The sequence below is a fragment of the Oxyura jamaicensis genome, chromosome 2 (assembly GCF_011077185.1).
Source record: "Oxyura jamaicensis isolate SHBP4307 breed ruddy duck chromosome 2, BPBGC_Ojam_1.0, whole genome shotgun sequence".
Taxonomy (NCBI): Eukaryota; Metazoa; Chordata; class Aves; order Anseriformes; family Anatidae; genus Oxyura; species Oxyura jamaicensis.
Genome location: NC_048894.1, coordinates 25692385 through 25709853, shown reverse-complemented (window position 1 = coordinate 25709853; position 17469 = coordinate 25692385). Strand labels below are relative to the sequence as shown.

Below are 17469 nucleotides of genomic sequence, written 5' to 3'. Positions count from 1 at the left end.
GCACAGACCTAAAGATTTAGTAGTTCTCTCATGTAATGTAAATGCACTAATTGGTAGGAATCTGTGGGAGATACAGGCAGTATCTGAAGGACAGAATGGTTAGTGTTATGACTAGAAAGGGCAAAATTAAACTTGCCACTCGTTGCTCAGTGGTATTCTCCTTCATTAGTCAAGTCTTTTCCACTTTAGGTCACTGGGTCACAGCCATTCAGAATGCAAAAATTCACCTACGATGCCAAAAATGTCAGGAACAATATGGAGCCCAAGCAAGGAAGCAGTGTTGTTCCTGCAGCAGCAGAGTACAAATATACTCTTAACTACCCAGGCATCGCCCAGAAGCCCAAACCTGCCTCCTGAAACCTTGAGGGCTGGACACCTACCAAGCCTTAAGGAGTTTTAAAGATGTAGCTCTGCCCCAGCCTAAGCCAATATAAATGTCATTGCCATTAGCACTTTAATCTGCTTTGTGTTCTGCCCCTAACATACCAGCACTCAGATAATCACATGATGAGCCACATTAGACCTGACCAAAACCAAACCCTACAAGGTAAGCTTCTGGCTGAAACAACTCCAAACCAGCCCGTTCCGCATTACCAGGGCTAGTTACTGTATGTTCCTGTGTTCATGCTGTAAGCAGCAACAAAATGGGACAGAGTAGGCTTAAATTGCCACAGGCTCACATCCTAAGATGTTATTCCGTACCCTAATCATACCCACGTACACAAACAGGTACTGAAAACTCACTTGCAGACAACTCAGCAAATACACTGCTTCTTTGGTGTTCATGAACAGAGAAATAAGTGCCTCCAGGTGATAAACATATACATGACTAGCAGAGTGCCAGCACTACTGACAGCTGTCATGGGAAGAGAAAAAGCTATTGAGGGCACCATTGCAATTGCTGGGGCAGAATACGACAATGCCCTTCGTAAAACCTACCCTCAAGTATTTGTTTTTACTTATTTATTTTTAATATCCACATTGTAAACAACATTGTGGTTATTTCTCTATGCAGAAACAGTGGAAAGGATACTTGTTAGCATGGATACTTGGATAGCACAGAGAGCTTGATGGCAGTTATTGCAACTACCACTCCAAGTAAGTTAGTCCCATACATATTCCTACAGTTGTGAATGAGTAAGCTTCCTGGCAAAAAATACTCTTGGAAAGGCCAACTTACAAGATCTGACAAAAAGAAAAATTACACACACTTCCAGAGCTAATGCCCAAAGCTATCACTCAATACAAGTACTCAAAGCCAAAGTCTCTCAATCTTACACAAAATATAATGTGTTAAGATACACTCTGACATATTTTATTCAAGATCTATAAAGAATGTTGATACTCTAAAACTTCTTTTACTTTTCAACACTTGTGGAAACTTGAAAAATCCATCTCTGACTGCAATTTGTATGAAATTATATATATATTATTATGGCTTGCAATTTAATGACAGATAAAAGCTTACCACTTTAATTGAAGCAGATTTATCTTCAAAAGGAATATTTCCATGCTGCCAAAAGAAAAGAAAAAAAACACCACAATACAAACAAAGTAAAACAACCTTTGAGAGGAAAAAAAGTACATTCATATGTTAATTTGCTCTCACCCAAAGTAGTGAAAAAGGATTTTTCTTGTATAAACTTGTCAGTATACTCATGCAAAATGTTTACATTATTTCCTAGATAACTTTGTGAGTGTAGGTTTTGTTTTTTTTTTGTCCTGGTAGGATTTCATCCAAAGTCTATCTGTTCACTCCAATGCAAAGGTACCATTAACTATTTTCCCAAATTTTGCCTCCCAAAGTGAGAAGTTAAGCTTTATTTTTTGTCTTTCCTTTCTTACACTTCCTTTCCCTAGCCTTCATCTGCCTATCTTCTTTGTATAAACAAAATGAATTAGTTTTAATTAAAGAATAAATAAAATTATATCAGGTAGAAATAAAGCTGGGGTTATATCATTAAGTTTCTGTGTGAAATTGGAAGAGATTAGAAAGGAAGTAGTCAGATACCCCTAAAAGCATACACAATCCCCTTTTTAAAATACAAAGTAAAATACCAGTTTCCACCCTGGCCCAAAATTACAAGTATATTTCTCTTCCACAAACAGATCTTGATTTTATAAATGCTTGACAAAAGACACCTCTCAGCTTAAAATTAATTATAGCACTCTAACATCTCACAGATGCTGAATTCATCCTCATTTTTAGGCAGCAACTTTGACCTAACTAACAGACTAGGAAAAAAGAGAAAAAAGTTTTTCCATCAGTCAGATGTCTTCTTTTGAGGAGTCAAAGTGACTGCATGCTGTCCACTGGCCAAGGTGCCAGCTTGCATTTCTAAACCACAGTACTAACTAACTGACAAATCTCACCTACAGTTAGAAGTGGAGTGTGTCTTTTCCAACACATATATACATACACCCAAGAAGAGAGACCTAAGAAGCATGATATAATGATATAACAATGTAAATTGGTATTCTGTTCAGCAAGTGGTACAGCTAAATCCTCTCCTACTGCTTCCACTACAGCAGGCTGTAGTTTACATTCTCCATTGTGTAAGAATCTCCGCAGCAGCTATCAAAACAAAGGTGAGACCAGAAGCTATTTTTAGTTTTAGCCTCAAGTTAGACCTGGAAATCTGTCATTGCCCCAAGGAATTTTATGAGCAGATTACCTCAGCAATCTAACTGACATAAAAGATGACAAATTGTAAACCATAAATTACTACTTTTTCAAAACACACAATGAAACAATCATTTTCTCATCAAGAAGCCAGATACAAAGCCTAAATTGCAATGGGAGAAGTCAACTTCATTTATTTATTCCCTGACTGCCGCAAGCTTTCTTTCAAGCTTGACAGTTCATTTCTCAGACTTCCAATCATCTCATTAGTACTCAAACAATTATCTTAGTCTAATCTTGCTGTTCTCCAGAATGCCATTTTGTGGTTCTTCTTCTTGATGGCTAGCCCAGCAAACAGTGTGATTTCTTGCATGATTTTTGTTATTATTTTTGTTTTTTAAAGTTCAGAGAAGAAAGAAGAGGTAAATTGGGAATGTAAGAAAGAAACAAAAACAAACCACCTCACCTTATTTCCTTCTTCTTTGACCTGTGGATTTATGATTTTTATAAATGAATAGAATAGCTGTCGAATTCTAGAATCTCCTAAAAACACGATATGTTTGTCTATGAGGCAATTTCTTGCTTCACTGTAAAACAAAAACAGCAAGACTCGTGTTACGGGAAATTTATAATAGAAAAAAAAATCTTCGGAGAAATCTATAGAACATTATAGAGAATTGTATATATTATATCCAGCTCTAAGGAATGGTAAATCTTTTAAATATGATGAAATAATGAAAAGTTTACAGTAATTTGCATACAGTTTTTTAACAGAAAAAAACAAATCATACAATTCCTCAAGGGAAGATTACTTTTAGTACACATTTAGATACTTGGGATTCTATGAATCAGGACAGTATTTTCCCTTCCAGTAATCTGAAAGGGACATACAAAGTTATGCAATCTCTTGCACTGTCTGATGGCTCTTCATGACAAACATCAGTACTACTACCAACAACATTTATTTGTCTTTTAGTATAGAAGCACAAATGTGGTATACACTATAGATACACAAATAATATACAACAACAAAATCTTCTTCTGATGAATATTGTGTATTTGTGAAAGGCTAGATAATTAGCCATAAATCAAAAAAAAACATTTGAAACAATTTCAACTGCAGTTGAACAATTACTACTCTTCTTTCCAGGCAGATGAACCAAAGAAGAGCTTCCTTACCTATTTTTATACTTGTGCATCATACAACTGTGGGGCTGCCATACTTTTTCTCCAAGAAATCTTCCACTGGACAGAAGATGCTCACATGAATCATCACCTTTAAAATATTAAATTAAGATTAGAATTCAGACACATGAAAGTCACAAAACCCCACTGCTGCTAAACATAAATAAATAAATCTGACAATATTTGAATCACAAAGGAATGGAAGCAAGCAACAGCACTAACCAAATTTAACTTATGAAAAAGTCTTGCACAATTTTTTGCAAATCACCTTCTCCCTTATTATACACCACACTTCTCTGTAAAATATTCCTCTGTCCACAAAATGTTCATGATCCCATTTCTGCCGTTGGAAAGAAGTTGTAACCTAGCACGGTGTTTCCATTAAAGATGCCGATCAGCTGTGTTATCTACTGTCCAAAAAAAATTAATATGAAATTTTATTATATTAAGCTGTTAATTCTTTAACTTTCTACACAGAATTACCATACACTGCATATTGTACAGAACATGGAGCTCAAAATGAACTTGTAAGAAAGTCTGTTACTTCTCCTTGTTTAAGATGCAGCTGTCAGCTTGGAACAGCTGAAGTTGCATGCTGCGTTAACAGGCAAAACAAAAAACATTTACATAAGATTTTGCTGATGATTCTGAACTGCAGCTACCATTTCCAGTCCAGAAGTTCTACACTAATTACAATTAATCACTTTGTGGGTGGTGATTTCACGTCCCTTTTAAAAGTTCACATAAATAAAATACCTCATTTATGAAATCAGTGACTATCTCCCAGTAAACGTGCCTGATTCTGCTGCCACATAAACTCAAGGCAGTTGAGCACTGTTCACTGCAAGAAGAGTCACCCTCCAACATTTTTATCATACTTGGCCTTTCAGAGCACAACAAACAGGAAAACAGTGGTGAATGAAACCCCAGTACCTGTGCTAGCTTGTGAAAAAACTACGTGCCACAGCCCGTACTTCGTGCTTCCTGTCAAAAATTGACTTCCAATAAATGCAAATCTGCTCTTTTACTCCACTGTAACCTGCAGGCAGTAATTCTAAAGAAGGGAGGATTTTCTATCAGCTTTTAGAGCTGCTGGAGGCCACGCATAATGAGACAGGCAGACTTTCTATCTCAATTATTAAGAGAAAATCTGAAGCTTTATCTTGATCTGCAAATTAGGGTGAACAGAAAGACATCAGCAGGGTGATGTCTGAGGTCTGTCAGAATGGGAATTTATGAGGCACCGCTGACCCCATTTCAGCACACAGTCCTAAACGTAAAGTATCAGTGGTACTACAGTAACATTTTCAGGAAAAAGAGACAGAGCCATGGTATCACTTACTGTGTGCTTAAACAGTGTGCCCAGGTGGCCAAGAAGGCCAACAGCATCCTGGCTTGTACCAGGAATAGTGCAGCCAGCAGGACCAGGGAGGTGATCATCCCGCTGTACTCTGCTCTGGTGAGGCCGCACCTTGAGTGCTGTGTTCAGCTTTGGGCCCCTCACTACAAGGATATTGAGGCCCTGGATCTTGTCCAGAGAAGGGCTACGAAGCTGGTGAAGGGCCTGGAACACAGATCATGTGAGGAGCAGCTGAGGGAACTGGGGTTGTTTAGCCTGAAGAGGAGGCTCAGGGGAGACCTCATTGCTCTCTACAACTGCCTGAAAGGAAGGTGTGGGGAGCTGCGGGTCGGCCTCTTCTCACAGGTAACTAGTGATAAGACTAGAGGGAATGGCCTCAAAGTTGCACCAGGGGAGGTTCAGGCTGTAAATGAGGAGACATTTCTTCTCAGAAGGAGCAGTCAGGCCTTGGGACGAGTTGCCCAGGGAGGTGGTGGCGTCACCGTCCCCGGGGGTGTTCAAGGACAGGTTGGACGTGGTGCTTGGGGACATGGTTTAGTGGGTGACATTGGTGGTAGGGGGACGGTTGGACCAGATGATCTTGGAGGGCTTTTCCAACCCTAATGATTCTATGATTCTGTGATTCCACATGACCACAGTTCAACCAAGAAAAGAAAAAGGACAAAAAAGGTACACTGGATATATAAGGACTTTCTGTGCAAAATTCTGATAAGAAAACATAGCCTACGTTACAGCGATAACATCACAGTCAAAGCTATTTAATTTTCATATGCACTGAATCAACTTTTTTTTTTATGCTTAGAGTAATTGCTACAATTATCCTAATTATAATAATGCCAGTGAGCTGTACCACAGCCTGCATGGCAGCCCCTGGCCAAGAGCAGGGGCAGAGGCTGAACGAGGTGGGACAGCCCCTTCTGGGGACTAGCGCTACTATCTGCTTGTACTGCAGGTTCTCAGCAGTCTGACTCTGGTCCGTTCATATCTATGGAAATACTTCACCCTATACACTAAAGCTTAGGGTCCACACCGACACCGTAAAGCTAAAATTATAGTTTATAATTATCACTGCTTCAACAGCAACAAAGAGCAAGATTAACAGTTGAAAAGTTTCCACTCCTGGAGTTTGAACGCTCACTGTCTACACTCAAAGCATTGGCTTTACTGAAATACAATTATTTTAATGTTTTCCACTATGCTCCATAAAAGTATATTTCCCCCATAAATACCCATGAAATTGTTTAAAATACTTGGTCTGTGAAAGCAATGAATTGCTTTCTACAGCATGCATGAAGTATGCTCTTCTCCTTAAATCCTCAAACAGGGGTGATGAAGAACATGGAAACCCAGGAGATAACAACACCAACGTTTTCAATGTTCTCTAGGGAATAACTAGAAGATAAAGAAAGTAGTGCCTGGCAGGCTTTGGTCTCGTCACCAGATGACACCTTCTCTTCCTTCCCCAACAGTATTACTTTCCTTTATTCCACAACTACTTACGTTAAAAGGTTAAAAATCCCTCTTACAATCCCAGTGTCCAGCAAGAGACTTATCAGCCAGCAACAATAAGCCTTTGAACGTGACAAACCAGCATTAAAGAATACATGAATGATGTGACCATCAGTATTTTCAACAAATACAGAGCCAGGATCACAGATCTGACCAGAAAACTCCTACGTTAACATTGGCAATGATGATTTGTAAGCTGCTTCTTAGCTGCCTGCTCCTTCCCAGTCCTCCCACAAAAATAAAAGGTAAGGTTCCCATCTATGAAGCTGAAAAAGCATAAAACAAAATGCTCTTTTGAAGTGGAGCTGACACGCAAAACTCTTGAATATTCTGACTCCAAAATTCTAATTCTCTCTTCCTTAGGATGTGCAAAGAATATCTCAGATACTGAAGTACAGACAACGCACCTCACATATGCTGTTTCTTGGAGCAGAACATAAAATTAGCCTGAGGGAAGGAAGAATTGGCAGCTGAAGACATCTTCCATCTTTACCTTCCTCTCTGAAACTCCTTCTATCCAATTGCGTGAAAATCAGAACACAGGAATGTAGAACAGACTGTCTTTCAACTGCTACTAATTGCCTCACTTATTCAACCAAATTCCGTGATGGTAACAAAATCAAGTATTGTAACTTAGAACTATGTAAGGCTCCTCATTGCCTTACTTCAGAATGCAACCATAATTATCAGGCTTCTTTCCTTTCCTGGACCTTCAATTACTTACCACTCCTAGTGCATCATCACTACTAAAAACAGCCAGAATAACACGAAGAATTATAATAGTTCTGAAAGTGTCTGGGTAAACATCTCAGAGTCATAGCTTTGGGTTTGTGTCGGTTCTCCATGAGCAACCTACACATAACACTGCTAACATGCGCGATAAACTCCTGGTCCGGCAGATTTTGATGCCTAGGAGATGTGTTTTAAGATTTAAATGAAATATACACAGAGTGATAAACTCCTAATTTTGTCATGAAATAGTGTCTGTTACTTGTCCCAGGGTAGTTCATGATTTCACCTGAATCCACCAACAACCTCTCAAGCAAACCCCTGAGGTACCAGAAATCAAACTGACACTTCATAATCACAACACACCTGTACGATCCATGTCAAACTGAGTAATTACCGAGCAGCAACAGGATGTGGTAAATTGCCAGATGCAGAGGGCCACGTGCCTCTGAACACTTCAAGGAGCTCTCAGAGCACAGTGAGACCTTAGGCTGCAGATGCAGGCTGATCTCAGAGATTTCCAGAAACGGAGTCTCTATCACTCTCCTGTTTTTCAACCAGTACAGGTCACTCCAGGTCAGCAATACAGCTTTTTTTTTTTTTTCCAGTCGGCATGTTTCACTAGTCAGCACTGTGCCATTGCACAGCAGATGAAAGACCTTCTCGAAGCAGTTTATCAATGTATTTCTCCTCCTCGTCCAACCATTGCTACTTAACAAGACAGCTGCTGATCCTGCTGCCAAAATTTCTGCAGAAGTAGCTCTGAACACAGCAGACGACGTGCGAAGCTGAATCATTACCTACTTTTAAAGTATGCTGGCATAGCTCTGAGTTGCTGCATAGTTATCTTTCTAATAGAAAGCATAAACTCAAGATGACTATAGGCTTGTTTTTTTCTTAATCACGTCAAATAAAAACCTGTATCTGTACATTGACTTTCAAGCAACAGAATTTGTGTCTCCAACGTATTCACTTGTTTATACCACATCATTTTTAGGAAGTTGCTTAAAAATGAAACTGTCATGAAGAATATAAAAGCTACCAAGCTCATGTTGCTTGCGATTAGATTATGAGAACAGGTGACTTACAGTTATTACTGTTACTGCTACAGAAACCTCAACTTTGCAGATGATGAAAATTACAAGATGTATCAAAGTGACATAAGAGTCAAGTATGTAAAGGAAAAGCCACCACTAATTTCACTCCCTCTGAAACCCATGAACCGATACTGAAGAAGATGCAGAAGAAAATAAAGGTGGTACTTATGGTCCGACCAGCCTGGTATCCTGTCTTCGGCAGAGGCCACAAAGGATGAAGAAGAGCATACATAATATTCCTGCCTGATTTTATTCCCACTGTGTTCAGCCCAGGGACTTCCTGAGCTAGAGATGATTCCTACATATTTTATAGAACCTTCAACAGATTTATTTCTAACAAAGTCACATTATCTTCTCTTCAATTTTTTATCCTTCACAGCATCCTTCTACAGGAGTTTTCCATGCCCACAGCTGCTACTCTAAGAACCACCTGCCTTTCATTATTTTACATACATGGTTTCTACTAGTTTTATTTGGCCTTGTATGGGAAAGATCACACTCACATCCATCATGATCTGCAGACCATTATCAAGCCTTCCTAAGCCAGTTGTTTTCAAGACTAAGAATCTTACTCCTAAAACCCACGAGGAACACTACTTTTGTCCGAGTCTTTCTTCAGACAAAAAGTAGAATTTGAGTGGGGGGAATGGAGGAGACTAAAACAAGATGGAAACAGCAGCGAGGACCGTATACTGGAGGTTACACACCAGTTGGTGCTTCTGGAAATGCACCTTCTTCTTAACCATTAATGAGATCTCACATAAATAAATAAATAAATAAATATAGTCATTCTACACAAAATCCATAGACTGTTCTTTTTAAGATCTTTGTGCTTTTTTTTTTTTAAGCTATCCTCCTAAAAATCACATTTTCAAAATCATGTTTTTCCACTGAATTTGTGAAATTTCCAAGTCCTCATTCACACTACACACCAGGACTGATGATACCTTCTCTATTTCAAAGAAATGGAAATCCAGTTGCACACTATTACTCAAAATAAAAATGCAGTTTAAAATCTGATCATTCAATAATGATTCTAAGAATGCAAACATTTAAATAAAACATGTTTCCATTCGTACAGCTGTAAGACTGTACCTTTGAAATATGCTAATACCTGAAAAACACACAGCCCTAACTTTACTGGATATCATATTTAGTCCAAGTAACTTCTTGAAGAAGCTGCATGCAAGTTGAGGATAGTTTAATTCCTCTTAATTCACTTACAGCTTTGCAAAAAAACGTTGGTGATGCCTAAATGCAATAGTCTCCCTGGTCATGAATGTGACCTACCGCACCTACAGTCTGACATTTTTTCATACAAGTAATGTTCACATGAGCAAGTTTTCCTGAGAAATCCAGTGAGCTGCTCCTATCTAAAACGTGCATTTGCACAGGAGGCTACTGTTAGCCCAAACCATTATATGTAAACATAATCAGACAAAACAAAGAAACACTAAGTAAAGTCTTGCACTCCCAAAGGAAGCCAGGACAAAAACAACCACTTCATAAAGTGTATGCCTATTCTTAACTTTAATTAACGCCTCATGAACTTTTCAAGATTACAATCGGAGAAGAAAAATAGATGCCAGTCTGCATAACAAGGGTTTCTAATCTGAGCACAATAAACTAGGCTAACTACAGCATCCAATTGTCACAAATGAAATCTGAGAATTGCAGACACACTATGAACATACAAAATCTAAATATTAATTCTTTCACTCCTACTTTGGAGTAGAGTACTTCAGAGTGAGAAAAAGGAGTATGTATGAAAGAAGCAGTCTTTACATGCCTTTATCACGTTCAGAATGTCTTCCTCCACACAAAAAAAAAAAAATCCAGTTTAAAAACAACTATCATCTTGTAAAGAAACTTAACATGCCCTTGCTTGTCCCGCAGAAAAGATTAATTACTGACCAATCGTCTTTGTGGGTAGCATTCCCTGTCTGGTTATACACATTATTTGTAGTTTTCTCCCTTTGGCTGAATTGTCCAAAGAACGCCTTTCTCGTTTTCTCTGTTAATCAGGAAGGTTCTGTTTCAACTAATGTACAAAATTTAATAACAGAAGAAACTGATAACCTAAAGATCCAAGTTTTTTTTTTTTTTTTGGGGGGGGGGGGGGGGGGAACAAAACCAACAAAAACCACCATATAAGCTACCTCCCACAAAACCGATTTCACTAATTGTTACTTTTATTCAGCTCTCTCATTTCCTCCGTATTCCCGGGCATCTATAGAAAAGCAACAGTACACTTACATATGGTTAATTCATTATTAATTATTTTCTTTGACACACTATAGCAGAACATATGTTCACATGAAAGTTTGTCTTTCTGCTCTCCTCTTCCTGATAGCAGCCAATGACAGATGTAAGACTTCGTAAAAAAGCACGGCAAGCAGCGATCCCTCCCCTGGCATGGCCCAGCCTCTCTTCTAAAAATGGCAGCAGGTTTGCAGCCACCACCTGGTTCACTTTCTACCGATAGTTATAAACCTTTTGGGGATGATTAACAGTATAAAATCTTGGCAGCGTGCTTCAAGATGTACTTGTGTCTTGTTTGGAAATAGTGCTTCATTCTGATTGTTTTAAAAGATACCGCCTGCTAATTTCGTTTTTCACTTGGCGCTTTTTGTGTTATGAAACAAGTCACAATTAATTTACCTTCTCCATATAATTCAGAATATTAGAAACCATTATCAGCTTACTCATTTTCCATCCAGGCTGCAAAATTTTAATCTGCTTCACTACTTCCATTTCTTTCTTCTGATCATTAGTGTTGCTTTCTTGTGTATGTTTTCAATTTCTATTAAACCTTTACTAAAAGAAGGTGACCAGCACCACAGACACTAAGCAAGACACAGGTTAGTTTTAGCTACACAATATCACATTGAAATCTTCTGTTTTTTCTTTAATTTGCTGAATGTCAGATGTTCAAGCTCACTGAAGGGTTGAAAAATTCTCTCTCAACCTCCTCTGCTTTTACCTACCCCAAAAAAACTTTTATATCTGCTGTAAATGCCCCCTTTTCTAAACCATTTATGTGCTTTGAATGCTATCTGCTCAAAGGAGACCAAACTGGATAGCTCTGTCATCTCTGTTGTTTCTTTCTTAGTTATTAGTCAATGAGAAAACCTCTCTCACCCTATAATAGCTTAAAGAAACTAAAAGCTCTTTGTGAAGGAACTTCCTGAAATCTTTGTAAAAATCCATACCAATTGTATCAACTTATATAAAGGCCTGTAGACCACTATCTTTTTTCAATTTGTGACTTGACAGCCTTATTAGGTCTCCCATCATGTATCACATTTATGCATACTGTGCCTTCCTGTTAGTTTGCTTAATATGGAAGTCCTCATTTTCTTACGCCACTCTCAAAATTCCCCTATTAAAAAAAATAATAATAAAGTATCATGCTTGGCACCCTCCTTCCATCTACTTTTGAGACTGACTTAAGCCACAGGGAATAGCACAACAAGCAAGCTCAGTTTTGTCATATCTGAGCTCCTTTAGCTGTCAGTACATACTTCAACGTCTCACAACTTAGTGCTGTTCAGTTTATTAGCTTTACTGGCGTGAGCTGGAGGGTGAATCTTGAGAGCTGTATCCGTAAAGGCTCCCTAACCGCCTTCCCTATTTCCACAACGAGTTGTTTCAGCCTCGTCTTCCTTGAACACGGGTCACCAGCATTACAATACAATGACACCAGTTGTCCTGCAACAGAACTGTAGCCAGCTGTCTTCAGATGAACTTTTTGATTTAAGCAGAGAAACATAATCCATTTCTTCAGAACCAGGCAAAGATGTCCCCCAACAGCCCTCGTGTCACTTGCAGAGCTCACCAAGTCCACAGCTGTGGCACCACCACCACCCAAAGCGCAGAAACCCAGCGCCTCCCTACCCACCTCGTCCCACTCACCACTCCTCCACAACCCCTAACGACACGTAAAACCCAAAAGGCCTTGCTACCTCCACCAAAAAGAGGTATAACGAACCTTACACCAATTAACATTTTAATGACTGTAACTGCTAGGTAAATATTATAATTTTCACGTAGGGGAACATAGCACGGAAGAAGCTGCTCTATCCCCTGCAACTTCACCTCCACCAGCCCAGCCGCTACACACACACACACACAGACGAGGCCCCAGCATTTCCGAGCACAACCCTCACATCCCCAGGGGTCCCATGCCCGACCGGAGGGCCTGGCCCGGCCTGCGGCAAGCCCGGGGGTGGCCGCCCGGGGCTCCCCCGCTCCGGGACGGTACCCGTCCCTACCCCGGCCCCCTGCCCGCATGGCCGGCGGTCCCCGCGGCCTCCCCCTCACCTCGGTACCGGCGGGAGGCGGCGTGGCAGGCGGCGAGGAGCAGGACGGCGCCCAGCGCCAGCGCCTTGGCGCTCCTCACGCTGAAGTAGTAGTTGATCTCCCGCTTGCCCAGGGTGTAGGCCAGGGCCGCCATCTTGGCTCCTCCATGACAACAGTGCGCGGCCGAGCGGGCGCGGCGGGGCAGCACTGGGGCCCCGCGGGCGGCCGAGGCAGCCCCCGCCGCCGGCTGCCACCGTCCCCACCGGCGCGGCGGAGACGAGCCCGACCCCCCGCCGCCGGGGCGGAGCTGCCACCCTCCTCCTCCTCCTCCTCCTCCTCCTCCTCCTCCTCCTCCTCCTCCCGGTGTCGCCGCTTCCCTTCCTCGGCCAGCGGGCGGCCCCGGTTCCCGGCTCCCCGCCCCACGGCGCCGGGGCTGCCTCAGCCCGCAGCGGGTTTCCGAGCCGTGCCGCGATGTGCGGCTAGCCGGAGATTTATTCTATTTTATTTAGTTGCCCGCTTCTCCTCTCTTAGCTTCTGTCAGGACGTTCGTTCACCCGTGGCGAAGGCAGATAACGCCGCGCAGGGAAGCTGGCGCGGTTCAGATTTACCAGTTTCACGAGGGAAAGAGGAGTGTGTTGTGAGGGGAATGCTGAAATCTTACACACCCGTGTGCCTCCACAGGGAGCTACCTCAGTCATACCTGGAAAAAGATGCCAGGGAGCAGGTCAAGTCCTGAAAACGGGCTGCGGTGAGGCCTCCCGCACAGGAGCTGGAGTTACACAGCACGGAGTGACCGAAGTTAGGAGGAACAGCAACAAAAACTCGGGAAAAGCATGCGGTACGTGTCTGCAAAAATGCTGGGAATAAACAAGGAGCAGTCATCGGGCCTCAGGTTCATGATGAAGTACCACGCTCAGCTGGTTTGACAGTTACTGTCTCCTCACACAACCCTTGTCATCAGCACTGGTTAAAAAAAAAAAAAAAAAGAAAAAAGAAAAAAAAAAGATGTTTTATTATTATTATTTATTTGGTTGGTTTTGTTCTGTTCTGACTGAGCATGTAAACATTGATGGTGAAATACTGGGATTTTGAACACCAAAAAGTATGGTTTTCATTTCACTATCCTTCCATTTTCCTGTCATCCTCACTGTTCATAATTGATAATACATGAAAAAATGGAAAAGAAAGCAGAATTAATAATATATGGAGGAAAAAACAAACAAACCAACCAAAAAACAACAACAACAAAAAATGAAATTAAACAATTAAAACCAGGAGGTCTACACACTGCAAGCTAAGTTTTATTTTCAACTCTTACGTGAAGAACAGAAGAACTTCAAGCATCATGCAAACGTGCAAACGTAATTTAACGCACATACAAGATTTGATTTCTATTATTTGAGTGGGCACTCAAAGGATACATTATATACAGTATATACATTAGTATATACTCAATGTATATGCCATTTCCACCCACCCAGTACTATCTGCCAACAACTGATCTATGTTTTTTTCTATTCAGCTCAGTCTGTTAATTCATTTAGTTGCTGAGCCATATTTTAAAATAATAGATACATGTTACTATTTTGGAATGCTCAGATTTTTTCTCTCAGGGAGAGAGGAAAAAAAGGTACCAGGTAAACTCCCAAGTGGACAGATAGTATCAAGCTGGTGATGGTATGGATTCTTTTACTCCATAAATGAAAAAATGCAGTTTGTGTATTATTTTTTTGCAACATTCAAAAATCCACATTTTCAAAGCTTTCTTGCTGTGAGAAAACCTTATTATTTCTTAAAATATTCTTGTTAGTGTTTAGCTTTCATTGTCCTTATTGTTTCACGTACATTTAAGTGTCAGATGCAAGCATTTTACACCTCAATAAGCAACTAAAGTTTTTTTTTTTTTTTTAACAGCTTCTGTAACTTTTTGCATTGTCACCCAATGATTCTTAACAGTCATGATGTGCATCTTTCCTGCAGCCATCTAGGACCACAGATCTTCTCCATTTGTTTTTATAATATCTATTCATAAACAAATAGACTTTTCGTCCAACCAAAACATCAGCCTTTGTCTTTTTTGACTTTTTTATTTTATTTTATTTTTATTTTTGATATAACTGTGTTAAGTTTCCTGGCTCTACTGTAAATCTGCATGGTGCTCCTGTTACGGTGAGTGCAGCTTCTCAACATGTACTTCAGTCAGCCCCACTGCTGACAGCAACATAGATGCAGAAGCACAGAATTCAACTGGAGCTCCCAGAGCGCGAACTCATCTTTTCATTTAGGGCTGCTGCAATGCCTGAACAGGGAGATTTAATTTTTTCTCCCCAGATTAAAAAAGAATTCATCTCTTACTGCACAATAGTCTCTCTGGAGAATTTCATCAATCTGCAATTAAATTAGCTTCTTCTGAAAGAACAGCAGAAATTAGAAAGGTAACAAAATAAACATGCTTTTGTTTATATATATCTCAGAAGATCAGAGCAGACAGGAATAGAAACTCTGTCCCATGGCCTTTTGAGGGCTGTTTCAGACTGGCCACTGGCCCCTGAATGTAAAATGGCAGTCCTCACCTGCTCTAAAATACCAACGCTTTCTTCAGTGATGCCCCAAAACCCTGCTTGTGGATTATGTCTTCTTTATTTTAAGACTGTACCAATGAATACAGAGACTATTGAAGGTTAAATATCTTCATTAAGTCTATCCACCTGTTTATATTAACTACTGAAGTGCATTTAAGCAACACATCTGCTTTTGCTTCATTGTTCCTTTGTAGACACTGTTTGACAAGAGTAATCTCCTTCATTTCAGTCAGAAGCTCTTGGCTAAATTGCCATGACTTCAAAGTGGTTTGCATGACTGCAGTCTCTCTTCTTACAGGTACCTCCCTTGCTTCTCACAAGCTAATTGAATTAGGCATCATTGCATTTAATTCACACCAAACCCACTGTATATAAAGAGTGTGATTCAAGAGGCTAATTAGGGGTTGTTAACTACCCCATGAAACAGACTCCAGACACGAATTATCTAGAGGACGCTTTATAATTTCCATTACCTACTTTATTTTCCTGTCTGGTGATAAATTTAGTATGCTGGAAGTAAACCAGAAGCATGCTAGCTCTTCCTAATCAAACCTCATTTTTTGTTTTTCAGATGCTTAGCGCTGGCTTCCTGCTTGTTCTGGTGGAAGCATCCGCTGTTGTCAGTGGGAGGGCAAGACCTAGAGCAGTCATGGAGAAAAGACTCAGCATCTGAGCAGCAATTCATTTGAGAGCTAGAGGGTGTGTGACACTGCTTCATAAATTGGGTAATGACTGTGAATATGAAGAGAACAGCCACAGGAGAGATTGCACATTTCTGTTTTCTACAGATGTAGAAGCCTTGGCTTAACTAAATTTGTTACCTTAATAAGAGGCTGCGGTGTTATGTGTGGTCACTAATGATAGGAGCTAAAAATGTTACTGTGGTTTTCCACAGCGCTATTTCCCCTACCTGTCAATATAATAAAACAATCAGGAGAGATGAGGTTCATCTCACCTAGTTCCAGCCACTTAGAATCAATCAGTTTTAAACTCATTATCTGAACTCTCGCTCTAGGAGTGGTGGAAGAAAGTCACCAGTTACTTGTAGATTAGGATACGGTCGATGGCTTACTATTTGGAATGACGGCCCTCTGTTGAATTTAGATAATTAGTTTACACGAAACAGATCTCATTTACACAGTTGTAATCTAGGTGAGATAATTCTTACTTTACTGCTTCCTGTTTTGCTTGGCAGGCTCAGTGCTAATGGAAGAACTCCGTGCTGCAGGTTGAAATGGGCATGCACATATGAGTTTGCTGATGAGCTTAGCTCCCAGGAGTTCTCGTTCTTTTGATCCTCCTGTTTTCAGCATTACAGCCAAGTGTAGCTTCGAGAGAGAGCTGCTGTCTTCAGTCAGTCACAGGGCAATCCCAAGGATTTGAAGCATGTAAAAATAGATAAAATGGCTATATATTATTGAGAGGTGGTATTTAAATGTTCTCCCACATGGTATTTTTGCTTCAGTTTTTACCTGTTTATAGGAGTGGAATTAATTTGCACTTTTTTTTTTTTTTTTTTATAGCAAGTAATATAGACAAGGAAGTAAAATTACAACGCACCTTTAAAATATAAGTTTCATGTATCATTCTAGGAACACACCACTTGCTACGCACCGCTTGCTACATAGTACCTGGAAGATCCCGCATGTTACCTTACAGATTAAGTGCTGAATAATCAATCAGTAGGATCTGCCATACTCCAAACTATATTAGATTTAAATTTAATTTGTGCATCCCTGTCAGTTTGCCCTGCTCAGGTTGTAATTCCAGAAACAAAGCTGGATCTCAAACAGATTTCTGGGAAGAGTAATACTTTCAGAAGTGCAGCTTTTCCTTCAGCAGCTTTTGTGTACTTGCTGAATGACAACATCAAACATTTTAATTACTGAGTTTTCAACCTCGTAACAGCAATCAATCTTTCCATAAGCACCGTGCTTCCATGTGGCATGTGCATGCATGGTAGCCATCTATTGCAAATATTTGGTTACATTAATGAAAAGGGAGTATAAAGAATAACAAGACTTGTTCAATCAGGCAGTGTACTCTGAATACTGTCTCAACCAAATGCTGAAACTGATACAC

At 40.3% G+C, this 17469-nt stretch overlaps 1 protein-coding gene and 1 long non-coding RNA gene across 4 annotated transcripts in view; one reads left to right on the top strand and one right to left on the bottom strand.

Annotated features, from left to right (window-relative positions):
• CASD1 (CAS1 domain containing 1) overlaps nt 1-13160 on the bottom strand; it is a 33119-nt gene extending 19959 nt beyond the window's left edge. The window contains exons 1-4 of one of the 2 annotated variants that reach the window (XM_035316240.1): nt 12827-13160; nt 3803-3899; nt 3090-3210; nt 1469-1513 (exon numbers count right to left, since the gene is read on the bottom strand). In XM_035316240.1, coding sequence (XP_035172131.1) covers nt 1469-1513; nt 3090-3210; nt 3803-3899; nt 12827-12959 — 396 coding nt within the window. In that variant the 5' untranslated portion in view covers nt 12960-13160. The remainder of the gene's footprint in view (nt 1-1468; nt 1514-3089; nt 3211-3802; nt 3900-12826) is intronic. The other variant, XM_035316239.1, reaches the window with a different exon arrangement.
• A 194-nt stretch (nt 13161-13354) lies between these two features.
• On the top strand, nt 13355-16837 carry LOC118161170. Of its 2 annotated transcripts, none has more exons than XR_004747887.1 (2): nt 13355-13643; nt 15959-16837. It is a non-coding gene; the product is annotated as an uncharacterized LOC118161170 (long non-coding RNA). The 2 variants fall into 2 exon arrangements; XR_004747886.1 differs by lacking the exon at nt 13355-13643 and adding an exon at nt 15014-15685.
• Nucleotides 16838-17469: the final 632 nt, after the last annotated feature.